Source organism: Neolamprologus multifasciatus, chromosome 9 (genome assembly GCF_963576455.1).
Source record: "Neolamprologus multifasciatus chromosome 9, fNeoMul1.2, whole genome shotgun sequence".
Taxonomy (NCBI): domain Eukaryota; kingdom Metazoa; phylum Chordata; class Actinopteri; order Cichliformes; family Cichlidae; genus Neolamprologus; species Neolamprologus multifasciatus.
The window spans coordinates 20,564,482-20,577,594 of NC_140447.1; the positions used below are offsets into that span (position 1 = coordinate 20,564,482).

Sequence of the window (13,113 nt, forward strand, 5' to 3'; positions counted from 1 at the left end):
TCCACAGGGCTTTAGGAGGAGAATTAGTGGTCGGCACTTTTACAGTTTAGGGATAAGATTGTTCCAGAAATTGCAAACGGATGCTCTGATATTCACCACAGCCTTAATTTGTTTTAAAAATTTGTATCAGGTACTTAAATATTTTAGGAGCTGGCAACTGGCAGGTTGTACTCGAGGGAAAAAAACTGTACTTCCTGTCGAGCTCCAAAGAACCACACATAGTTTGCTGCTGGAAGGAAAGCAAAGCTAAAGATATTCCTGACTTTATCCTCTTGTGAGCAAGTGCCTCTCACCTGACCTCCTCAGAATAAGATGATATTTTTTGCATAATTGTACTCAAAAAACAAACAAACCAAAAGCCAACAAATTAAAGGAACACCTAGAAAATGCATCAGATCTCAGTTGGGAATAAAAACATGCTGAATGTCTGAAATTATCAGCCTACAGAGGACTGAATTAAAAAAACACACCAAAAATCAAAGTGAAAGAAATGATGCTGCAGGCTAGTCTGTTTAGCTAAAATTTCATTGCAGCAACTGAGAAATGGTCATTTATATAGCCTCCATGTGTCTGCCCTGAGGTTTCTCCTCCCAGACCTGGACCAGGTAATCACTGAACCCTTGGGCGGTTTGAGATTAACCCTGGTAGCATCAGATGGACTGAAACATGATGTCTCAGAGATGTTATGTTGGATTTAGGTCAAGCCAGCATGGGGGGCATTCAGTACTGTTGATTCCTTCATCCTCCTGGAACAGCCTGAATATATTCTACCCACATGAGGCCGGGCATTGTGTACCACGAGGAACCCAGGACCCACTGTACTAACACTGGGTCCAAAATTCTCCCAATACCTGATGGCAGTCAGGGTACCGTCCACCGTGGATATGCCTCCCCACATTATCACTGACCTACCATCAAACCGGTCATGCTGAATGATGATGATGCGGTCATCATAACATTGTCCACGTCATCTTCAGACCCTTGCACATCTGTCACATGTGCTCAGGGTAACTTGCTCATCTGTGAAAAGCAGAGGGCATAAGGGCATCTCTCTTCAAAGTCTCTGTTATCTCACCCCAACCGGTCGCAGCAGATGGCCGCCCCTCCCTGAGCCTGGTTCTGCCGGAGGTTTCTTCCTGTTAAAAGGGAGTGTTTCCTTCCCATTGTTGCCAAAGTGCTTGCTCAAAGGGGGTCATATGATTGTTGGGTTTTTTACTGTATCTGTTAAGCGCCTTGAGGCAACTTTTGTTGTGATATGGTGCTATATAAATAAAATTGAATTGGATTGAATTGAATTGAAGTAAACTTAATGGGATAAATTAGGAATTATGTTGTGTTTCTTACAAAACACAAAAAGGGGGAGAACTGTCATGAAATCAATATCCTTAGTCTCCTTATTTTCCTATTATATTGTTTTATGTACTTTAATAATAAAGGCCTGTAGAGCAAGGCCACTTTTGACTCACAAACTAAGTGCTCAGCCAGACTAAAAAACAGGAAGTTTTAGTGCACAGGCATATTAATAAATAAGACAGAATAGAGGAACTGAATAGAAGGAGTTTAGCTTGTAATGAAACTGTGTGTGACGTCTGAAGTACAGAAATAACACCATATAAGACACATGTTGAGCTAAAAATGTTAGAGCTCTTGCAACTGGCGTTTGGGCTGTGCAGGGGTCTCTCTCTTCCGGAAGATGATTGAATAAAAAGAAATATATAAATGTTTAAACACACTATGAGTCGGTTTTCTCTGTTCTATCACGGGGCCAAAAGAATCGGGGTTAATATGGTGTAGCTGCCAATTCTGGTATTTTGTGGTACATGCCAGTCTGGCTCCACTGTGGGGGAAGTGAGCACAGGCCCCGCTAGAAAATGTTGGCCCTTGAGGCCGCCCCCATGAAGTCTGTTTCTGTTTGGTCTGAGACATTCACGCTGGTGGCCTGCTGGAGGTCATTTTGTAGCCCTGGCTGTGCTTATCCTGCTCCTCCTTTCACAAAGGAGCAGTAATAGTCCTGCTGATGGGTTAAGGACCTTCTACGGACCCGTCCAGCTCTCCTAGAGTAAAGTCTCCCACTCGTGATATTGGTGACTGTGACAGCAGACCGTTTGGCAGTGATGTGTCCATTTAAGCGAGCATGTATACCATAACAAGGTGAAAGTGATAACATGTCAGATTAAACGTGGAGTTTTGTCCCTGCTTCTGAAAGATGTTCTGTGTTACTCACAAATTACTCTGATTTCCTTCACAGCTGATGATCCCTTTAATGATTTCTTTGGAGGCAGTCACCAGAGGGGGCCAAGGATGGGTGGATCGCTCTTTGGTTTTGGGGGCTTTCCAGCATTTGGAGGTAGCTTTGGTGGATTTGATTCAGGTGAGTACATAGAGAGGATTATTGAACAAAAGAGGAAAATTTTCCCTATTTTAGTTCTCTTCTCTAATGTTTGTCTTCTGTTAGGTTTTAGCTCATTTGGAGACATGGGTGGGGGAGGATTCACCTCCTTCTCTTCATCATCATTTGGCGGCGGCGGGGAGGAGGAGGAGGAGGAGGAGGAATGGGTAACTTTAAATCTGTTTCAACCTCCACCAAATTCGTCAACGGCAGAAGGATTATCACAAAACGGTACCCAAATGTTCAACTCTGCGATCTTTATAAGACTTCTGACATTATCCCGTCTTCTTGATTTCCAAAGTGTATTTTGTCTTTTTATTTATGGATTTATTTTATTTTATTTTTACGTTTGACAGGATCGTTGAGAACGGCCAGGAGCGGGTTGAAGTGGTAGAGGATGGTCAGTTAAAATCTCTAACTGTTAATGGTAAGGAGCAGCTCCTAAGACTGGATAACAAGTAATTATCTCGCCTCAACATAGTTTTGTCATCTGGAAATCTCCGGCAGTCGGTCTCTCCTCTCTGTGTCCTCCTGCATCTCATTTCCCAAAGAACAATTTTCTCATTTTAGTTTAGCTGTGAGGGGAGGCAAGAGACATTTCCACAGTATTTGTATATTTGTATTTATTCCATTATTTTTGCGGGACCAGCTTGCTGGGAATTATGTTTTTGTTTTCTACAGTAAATTGAATTGTACTTTAACTTCTGCGACAGAGCTGGATACGTACTATACGTATATATAAATATAAATAGTTTTTTTTTCCTTTCGGGGTGTATATTGTCTTTGTTGTTGGAGGGGGGGAAAAGGTAACACAAGATGCTGTACATTTGACTTATGCATGTCATTTTTGCTCTTTACATTTGACCAGTTTAACAAGTGAATGAGGAAAGCTTAACCACCTCACCCTAATGTCTTTAACTTGGACTTCACCTTGCTAACCTGTTTGCTATTACCATGTTCACGCGTGTGTAATAATATGAACAGATCATTAATAAATTAATTGTAACAATGTGCATTTTTCTCACTTTTGCATTTTTGTTTGTGTATTTTGGGGGGAAAGGACACACAGTGTGTTTTTTGGTTTGTTTGTGCATGATCGCCGATTCCCAGCACTGTTACCAGACGCACAGGGTCTTTGTACAAAGAACAGAAAAATAAAAAGTTCAGATTTAGACAATAAATTTTGTGCAACGTGAAGGGAAGTGCTGCTGCAGTCACCCTGGTGTCTGTGTGATGCTTTTTCTTTGCTTGAGTGACTTTCTTTATTGCCTCACTCTTCCTGGGTGTGTGAGTCTTCTGCTTGCGCCCGTTCACTGTTTAAAAGCTGCTTCACACAACCGCAATAAAGGAAACCGCAGCGGCTGCTTCTTTCGCACACTCACTCTCAGTCAGAGCTCACCTTGCGCTTCATTTTGTAACCCACTAATGCCTCAGTTTCAGTGCAGGTCACTACACAATGCACTGTTTGCTTTTCACTAAAATACTAAAATACTACGCTCCTAATCATTTTACCAAGAGATCATGAGGAAAACAGCAAAGATAACACACCCTGATTTTTTTTTTCCCTCTCGTGTGGTAGGTATGCTTTATCTTTAGGTGAAATTGAAGCAACACCCTCCCTTCTTTTTCGTTTCTACCTCTGCCTCACCCTTTATAGCAGTTTTATGCGCTATTGTAAAAGTGCTGATGGTGGCCCTGATCTGATCCAAGGTAGAAGTAACTGGGCTGATCAGTTTGGTAAAAGCTGTGTCAGATAACAGCAGAGATAATGCTTGATTACAAGCACACAAACATGTTGTGTTCGGAGGCATTAAAGGTAGGTGTGTGTGTGTGTGTTTTTACGCGCGCACAAACATTTGACATGATAGACTCAGTTAAACTGGGTTATGTGTATGACTGCAGTTTGTTTTGAGGTCACTGTGCACAGAGTATGTGTGTGTTAAGGAATGTGCTCGGGGCTAGTTTATTTACACAAGCCCCGCTGCATATTTTCGCAAAAGAGCAATCAGGAGTGGGAAAGCAAAGAAGAAGCAAAGGGCAGGGTGAGGCTTTAAAACTGAAATGTTGATGCAGAAACGCACAATTTGGTGCCTGCGTTTCTGTTTCAGTGCTGTGAAGACCACCTATCATCCTATTTGACTCTTTCACCCCCCCCCCCCCCTCCGCAAACCGCTGATTTCAGATGCGCGTGCGCAGTCCTGTTGCTAGGTGACACTGCAGCCCCGTATGCTGTCTTTCTCTTGTTTTCCCACTCATATCTCTGTATGTGTAAATGTGCTGCATACATTAGGGATTGTTGTTGCTAATGTAGATGAGGATTATTAAGCTGTACCAAGAAGCAACGAAAATTTGGACACCACATTTGATCACATTGATGTGATCTCGATGTCCTGTGGTGGTCTAATATATATATATATATTTAAGCGATTAAGGCTTTTAAAAGAAGAGCGGAAGCGACTAAAAAAGGTGTTACCTGAGCAGGGATTTTATCTGTGGTACTATAGCTCCCTCTCCTGGACACTCAGGTTGTGTAATTTATTAGATTAACTACAGTTCCCAGAACACCGGCGCTCTAAACAGGAAGTGTAATTTTGCCGCTGCTTTAGTGACTTTTTCTTTTATATTGGCACTATTTAAAGTAATAAAGTATGCCGAATGATCTATCAGCCATCTGTATTGATGGTATATCAATACCTGCACAGACAGTTATCAGAGGATTATTGTGATAGCGTGAAAAGCTAAAAATGAGGTAAATCTTAATCAAGTTCCGCTATAAAAGCGTCTTTTTGTTTGTTTGATTTTTTTTTTTTAATCTCATTTATTCTTGTTTATTAGCAAAAAGTTTACCTGGTGCAAGTCTAAAATGTGTTCATCTATAATATATGCTTGGATTAAACACATTTTGACGCCTTGAATGATTAAAATAATAAAATAAAAAAAAACATTTGAAAAATTAATTATCTACTTGTGTTGATATTCAGGGAAATTTAATTTTTTTTTATTTAACCTTTATTTATACTGGTTGTCCCATTGAGACGCAATGTCTCATTTACAAGAGAGACCTTTTCCCGACAAACATTAAAATTACAACAATAAAAGATACAATAAATTACCTTGCTGCTTATTTTATTTAAATTAAAAATATGTCTCAATGTGTAGAATTTGGCGAAAATGGCGCATTAAATAAAGAATATAAATTAAATTAGCTTCACTATGTTTCCTATTAAAAAAGATTAATTGTTGCTTTTTTTTAAACCGCACGGTTCAATGTGAAGGTAGCCACTAGGTGGTGCTGTTTGTGAGCAATAGACAGCAGGACGTCATGATTTCTCTGAGAGCAAAAGCTCACAACATCTGGAGCCTTACTGAAATAAATGGAGCAACAAGTGACATATGTGTCTTTTAAATTAAATTCAAATAAAACACAGAAGAAGCCCATCGGTGTTCATAATTTGAATATCAAAACATTTTTGCAGTAAAAATAAAGGCCCTTTATTTCTGTAACAGGCCATTGTAGTGATTAAGGTGTGAAGACCAAGGTCCTGCAGCTCTCTTTCTCTCCATCCATCTATTCCAGTATAACACGTTACTGTGATTTCCTGTCCCATGTCATGAGAGATGGCTTCCTGTTGGCTGAAAGCAGCATCCTGTTTTAATCCCCCCCTCTCTCCGCCTCGCCCGCTTGACAGCTTAGCATGAAACCTGAAGCCATTGGTCACTTTATGAACGATGGCAAAGATAAGCTGCCAGTTTCCCTTTGGCTGTGTCTCTACAAGACTGTATCTCCCTGTGCTCTGCAGCAGAGTCGCATCAGCACGCCACCAGATGTCTTGAACCTGGGGAAGGTGGACTGTTGAAAATAATCTGGTCTGTGGTTGTAGTTGTCATGTAGGGTTAACGTCCTTCTGAACAGTGATTTATTTTAAGCTTCCACAGTTGACAACTAAAGCTCCAGCCTGCTGCAAGTAAGGCTGCTTTTGTCAGTCACACATGGATTTTGTGTCTGTGTGCGTTTGCGTGTTAACCTGGGCGTTTACGCCTGTGCTCCTGCATTTCAGTCTAGACGGTGTGCTTCAAGCAGGCTTTACACACACACACACACACACACACACACACACACACACACACACACACACACACACACACACACACACACACACACACACAGCATTGTTCAGCCTGCAGACAAATGACAGGCACTCTCAAGACAATAGCTGCAAATGAAAGCATCCAGGAACTCAACTGTGTTCACTCAAATGAAGTCCTTGATCCAGAAAATAAAAGGCTGCCTTTATGAACACACACACAAAAAAAAATCTCATTATCATCACTGCTTTTTGATATTGTTGTTGTTGAAATTAATTAACTGGTGATGGATTATGGAACTTGATAGCAGAAGGAATCTTATCACTGGACCTCTAATGGATGCAAATATTGATCCCCAGGAGTAAAGGAGGCTGGGACGAATCACGCAACCTTGAAGTTGCATGCATTTTAGCTTAATCCAGCCGTCTAACCTCACCTGATAGGATCGTGAGACAAATGCAGGTTGGGATTAGTCCCCCCCCCCCTGCCCGCACACCCCCTCCCTTCGAACTGCAGCCTTGAGAATAAAGCCACCAATTGTCCTGTTGTCTGGTGGTCTGCTGGGAGCAGGTGCCTCCATGTGGGGGTCAGCTCGTTTACATCTTTCTGTGTGTGTGTGTTCAGTTTTTTTTTTTTTAAAAAAAAAAGCTGATTTGTAAACTCTAGAGCGAAGAAATTCAAGTCTGGGGTTAAAACGGACGCCCAAAGTTTAGAGAAAATAACTACATTCAGCCAATTTTAACCTTAAAGCATTTGTGACAAAAAAGAAATTGGGCTCGGGTCAGAATGGATGACCCGCAGTAATAAGATCCCTATTCAGAGGGAATAGAAATCCAGCAAAGGTTTTTTGTCTCTGTTAAGGCCTGAGTTCAAGCAGTCGTGTTTGATTGCCTCAAAAACCCCTTGAGCACCACCTGAAAGCATCTAAAGATCTCCTTCTAAAAATCCCATCGACCTAAAGCGAAGAGAAAACATGGAGGACACCTTTAGAAGGATTATGTTCATGCTCGCGCAGGTACAGTAGACGGCGGCTCAAACGAAGCCGACGGGCCTCTGATGACTTCTGATGAGTTTAATGCTGGACTGTTACATGCTGTGCAGGGGATTTTCTATTTTTATTTTGTATTTTTTGGGGGGTGGGGTGCTGCTGAAGACCCTCCTCTAAATGGGACCGGGTTCAGCACGGCGAGCATCTGGCCTCCTTTCTTCTCCCTTCCACTGCCTTAATTACACAACACAATAGCGATGAGATCTGCCTGTAATCTCCCAGCATAATAAGTCCCCCCCTTCCAACCCACCCACCCTCCCTTCTCCTATACCCTGCCTGCCACTAATTCAATATAAATGTAAATTACCTAGAGAAAAGAATAACCAAATCTCATTTTATTTACATGACTAATCACAATAAAGTCGGGCAGATGAAATATGAATGAAATATATGGTTGGGATGTGAAAGAAAAAGGGGTCCGTGTAGCCTTGGGGACTCTTTGAACCTCTCGTTTTATCTCATCTTTCTTGTTTCTTGTTGGTTACATCAATATACCTTTTGGACTGAACTTGGTGTAATAGATGTGTGTATCTAGTTTTTTTTTCACCCACCCCTCTCTCTCGCTGCCTGATTGTATTCACACTGCCAAGAGCATGAGAAGGTAATATGTTTTCCTTTCAGCTCACTTCACATCTCATGTCAGAAGGCTGGAATTCTCAGAGGCTACGTGGGGGGTGGGGTTGGGTGGGGTGGGGGGGTTTAATGTTGATTTAAACACCTCGGGCAAACCATCCAGACAGCGAGGAGCTTAGGTGTGATTCATTGCCATTCTGCTCTGCTCACACCCACAGACGTCTCAGCTGAGGACCCCATGGAGGACTTTCGCCGCCGCAGACAGAACACGCTTCCTGGCCTGGGCCTGCACCAGCGTCACCTGAGGAACTCTGCCCAGAACCCACCAGAGGAAGAGGGGGAGAGCCCGGGACAAACGAGAGGTCCGCCCACCCGCCGGTGTAGGGCTGATTAATTACCAGCACACATAGGCCCACCCCCTTTAAAGAGCAGAGTCTTAATAAGCGCAGCTAATTGTCTGCTTTTGTGTTTGATGGCCACACAAAGGAGGATGACGAAGAGTGGCGTGTTTGATTGGCAGATGTAAACAGAGAGGACAGAGATGTTCATTAGGCAGCTCTGTTCTAGCTCGCAGTAATGACCAGGGGTCAGAGTTCACCCTCTGTTTTCCTTCATGGGGTCAGGAAGTCATGCACAAAAGCTGAGCAATTATCTGCAACACGCAGCCGCTGAATGCTTTATAATAGCGGCTTTGTTAGTTAAGGAGGGGACTTTTAATTTCACTGTACATAGTTCCTGCTGCGACACAAACAAAGGCCCTAATTCTCTCCCTGAGATAATGACACAAACTACTTAAATATGGGTCCTCAGAGAGAGGAGTGGTTTTAAGTGCTGCTGCAAACTAAAGCTCAGAGTTTTAACTGCGAGTAGGAACCCTTCACACTGCTACAGGCAGCCTCTGATATATTTACTGATAGGTGATCAATCCTTTACAAAGACAGCTTTTAGTTGCCAAGTCATTAACAGCTTTAATTTGAACAAAAACCAGGAGAAAAATGCTGATAGGTTCATCCAAGACTTCTCTTAATTTCCACTTATGCATTAGAACTAGAGGAGCTACTCGCTCATGAAGCTCCCTGCACACAGTTTTTGTGCTGATGTTGAAGATTCCACAGAGCATTGCTGACTTTTACACACCATCCTCCTCAGGAGTCAGAGACCCCACTCTGTAACTTTATGTGATCTGCTGCTTTGTGGGTGTGGTTCCTAAATGCTTCCACTTTGCAATATTGCCACGTGATCATTAAATATCTAGGTGGGAAGAAATTTAACAAACGGACTTGTTGCAGAAATGGCCTCCGATCACAGTATTATGCTTGAATTTAACAAGCTCATTACAACAACCCATTCTTTCACAATTGTTTGTAAAGGCACGTTGTGTAGCTACCTGTCAGGTTTCTTTAGCTTTTATTTTTTACACTTGTGGCAGTGGGACAGAAAATACCTGAATTCAAAGAGTAAGAAGTGTGACATGATACTGTTGTCCAAGGATACAAGGGAGACAAAAACTTTAATCTACTTTCACTGGGAAACTTTATTAAGTAAACCTGTTCAGCACAAATCTCTGTAAAGCCAATGTAGCAGCAGCTCACTGCATTTAGGTATGCAGACGGTCAATTGCTGATAAAGTTCAAACTGAGCATTAAAATGGGCAAGAAAGGTGATTTAAGTAACTTTGAACGTGGCATGGTTGTTGAGTCCAGACAGGCTGGTTTGAGTATTTCAGTAACAGCTTATATACTGAGATTTTCCCACACAACCACCTCTGCCCAGTGAGCTGTATTTCGTTAGCTGAGAATGGCCAGACTGCTTCAAGCAGTAAGGGAAGTACCTTAATACCTTAGTTGTCTGCAGAGGAGCATCTCTGAACGTACAGTGTGTTATAAGCAGATGGGCTACAGCAGCAGAAGACCACACTTGGTGCCACGTGACCAACGTGGAAACACTGATTTATCCTGCCTTGTTTTGAAAGTTCCGGCTGGAGGCGTTGGTATAATGCTTTATGGGATTTTTTTTTAGCAATTAATTTAAATCCACAGCCTTAGTGTTGTTGCAGACCATGTCCATCCCTTTATGACCACACATCATTAAACACATCATTAAAATGAGTTCATTGTACTCAAATGGCCTCCACAGTCACCAGATCTGAATCCAATGAAGCATCTTTGTGATACTATTGTGTCGATATGACCCAAAATCTCAGAGGACTGTTTGACTCTATGCAGTTAATGCAATTAAGGCAGTTCAAAAGTAAGACAACAAACCTGTATAAGCAAGCTGTAACGCTTCATGTCCAGTGACTGTGATTCAGATTATGAATGTGTTGCTTAGTGTATTTCTCCACAGTAATTGGACTACTCATTTTCTAAGAGTACTGAAGCTATGAGCTCAAAAAAGCCTCATAACTCATGAAGGACACAGACACACACTGATCATGATCGAAAACTAAGTCCAGCCATCTTACTAACCTGGCTGTCTTAGAAAATCCTCAGTCAAACATTCATTTAAAACTCTTATAAAAGCATCATCAACAATCAGCAGGAGTTGTGTGGTGTAGTGTAGTGACGCAAACTCTTTACAGTCTCTTCCCAAATCTAATGCACTTGAAGTTTTTCTGCACATTTTGCTTCAATCACCACAAGAATGGTGGCTCACTGTGCTCCCGAGCTGTTATGTCTTGGGAAATTTATATGACAGGCACACTGTGACCAAGCTAATCCACTTTTAAGAGTCCTGCAAGTGATTTATTCACATTAATAAAACTATTATTTACAACTCATACAGTTTAAATAAGCTAAAAAGTGAAAGTGAGAATAAATATGATGATTCTAATGATTTTTCCCCCCTTTTTCTTTTAATTTGAAGGACACACAGACAACAAGAGAAAGAAACTGTGGCTAAAGGAGGCAGAATCCAAAAAGAAAAGAGCTCCTCGACACTTCCCATGGTTCAGTGGATTTGGTGCCTTCTTTTAAACGCTTACACACACACATAGCGGTCGGCAGAAGTGCCATCCATCAATCACATGTGGCATTAGTTCATCCTCGCTTTGTATCAGGGGCCCAGCAGCCCCACCGTTGCACCACATCTCTCTCTGTTTATCAGCTGCAGACCTCACTTCAACGTTTTGTCTTCTTCTGTTCGAGATACATTTTAGTAGCTGTTGCTGTATTTATCGCGTGGATGTACAGAGAACTTAAATTACTCTCTTGAACTTTTCCACTGTTTGCAGCGTGTTTTTTGGGGGAGTGATTTTGTGTTTGAAAGGGTTCAAGTGGAAGTAGAATTACAGTATCGAGCCTTGTTTATAAGAAGCATGAAAATTACTGGGCTAATACTGTGCAGCGTGTGAGAATAAGCAAAGGTCAAAACTATTCAGCCAATCCTTCGTTCAGCAGAGACAAGGCGAGAGAGTAAAATGAGAATGAAAGAGAAGAGTGAGTTTTATTACGGAGGGACTGATGGTTCTTGCTCACTCCCACATGAAAACTCAATAACTCCATCCACTCTTTACCTCTGCTTCCACGTCAAAGCCAAAAGTCCTTATTAACACCTCTCAAAGTGTTGTGGGTTTTTTTGTAGGACTCTTTGTATTTAGTGGATTCAGCAACATGTGGGTGTTTTTGTAAAAGATGCGTCCTTGACAGGTTGTTCTCATGATGACTGTGAGTGGAAAACGTCTGAGAAATGTTCATTTTTTATGGACTCTTAAAATTAAATGCTTAAAGCAAAACACGTCCTTGAAGATTGTCAGTGTTTATCCTTCTGTATCACTATTATCGCAGGAAGATCTTCGCTAATTGCCAGTACTGATCTGATCAGTTAATTAAGAAAAGGCTTACATGTTGTAGACGCACAACTTTCAGCTCTGTGAGGTGTAGTATTATAATCAGACATATCTGGGAACGGTACGGCTAAGATGATGAGTTAGATTTGCTTTTTTATTTTAGGTCTGCAAAACAGCTAACATACACTCAGCCGGTGTAGTCCAAGCGCCCATCTCAATCTTGGATAAATGAGGAGGACTGCCCCGTGAAGGGAAATCTGCGCCAAATCAAGCATTTGGCTCATCAATAAGATTTTCATATGAATTCTGTTGAGGCCAACAATAACAAGCACCAGTGGAAGAAGACAACTATATGCAGATGGTTGGTGTGCCAGAAGAGAACACAAGGGTTTGGGTGAGATGGAGGCAGATGAGCCACTGAGAAGAAGAGTGTGGAGTTTCCCTCGCGTCCACGTGAGCTCTCTGTGGCTACTTCCCACCCGAGACATACACTGGTTAATTGGTGACTCTAAATTGGCTCTAGGTGTGATACTGAGCGTCAACGGTTGTCTGTGTCTCTTTGTTAGCCCTGTGACAAATTGGTGACCTGTCCAGGGTGTACCCTGCCTTTCACCCTATGACAGCTGATAGGCTCCAGCCCACCCATGACACTAAACTGGATAAGTGGAAGAAGACGGATGGATATTTCTTATAAGAAAAGGCCCCGTACTGAACAACTACAACAGGACTGCTTGGAAAGGGAACCGTATGCTCCATACTTTTATTCTTAGGCTACGTCCACACGTACCCGGGTATTTTTGAAAACGCAGATTTTTCTATGCGTTTGCACCTTTCGTCCACACGTAAACGGCGTTTTTGGTCACTGAAAACGGAGATTTTTAAAAGCTCCGGCCAGGGTGGATATTTTTGAAAACTCCATTTTTGCATTTAGGTCTGGACGAGAAAAACGGAGAAAACGCAGCGTCAAAGGTGTGCGCATTTTTTGACGTCACACTGTGCGCCACGTTATTGTTTCGGTGAAATGAATTTCTACAATACTATTACTGTTAATTGTAGTCTCTGCAGTGTTTAAATGCTTACATATACACACACAGCTACTGTCCCTCCACATACAACTCGGTTCTGCTTCTATGTAGTGATGGGTCGTTCGCGAACGAAATGGCTCTTAGATCCGACTCTTTGAAGTGAACGATGCGAGCCGTGAGGTTTTTTTTTTTTTTTTCTTTCTCT

The 13,113-nt window shown here is 42.0% G+C and overlaps 1 protein-coding gene across 1 annotated transcript in view; it reads left to right on the top strand.

Annotated features, from left to right (window-relative positions):
- Positions 1-11,829, top strand: part of dnajb6b (DnaJ heat shock protein family (Hsp40) member B6b) — a 28,229-nt gene extending 16,400 nt beyond the window's left edge. The window contains 6 exon segments of the mRNA XM_085171854.1: positions 2,249-2,371; positions 2,456-2,524; positions 2,527-2,620; positions 2,746-2,816; positions 8,315-8,458; positions 10,962-11,829. Of these exon segments, the coding sequence (XP_085027980.1) occupies positions 2,249-2,371; positions 2,456-2,524; positions 2,527-2,620; positions 2,746-2,816; positions 8,315-8,458; positions 10,962-11,071 (611 nt within the window). The 3' untranslated portion in view covers positions 11,072-11,829.
- The last annotated feature ends 1,284 nt before the right edge of the window (positions 11,830-13,113 follow it).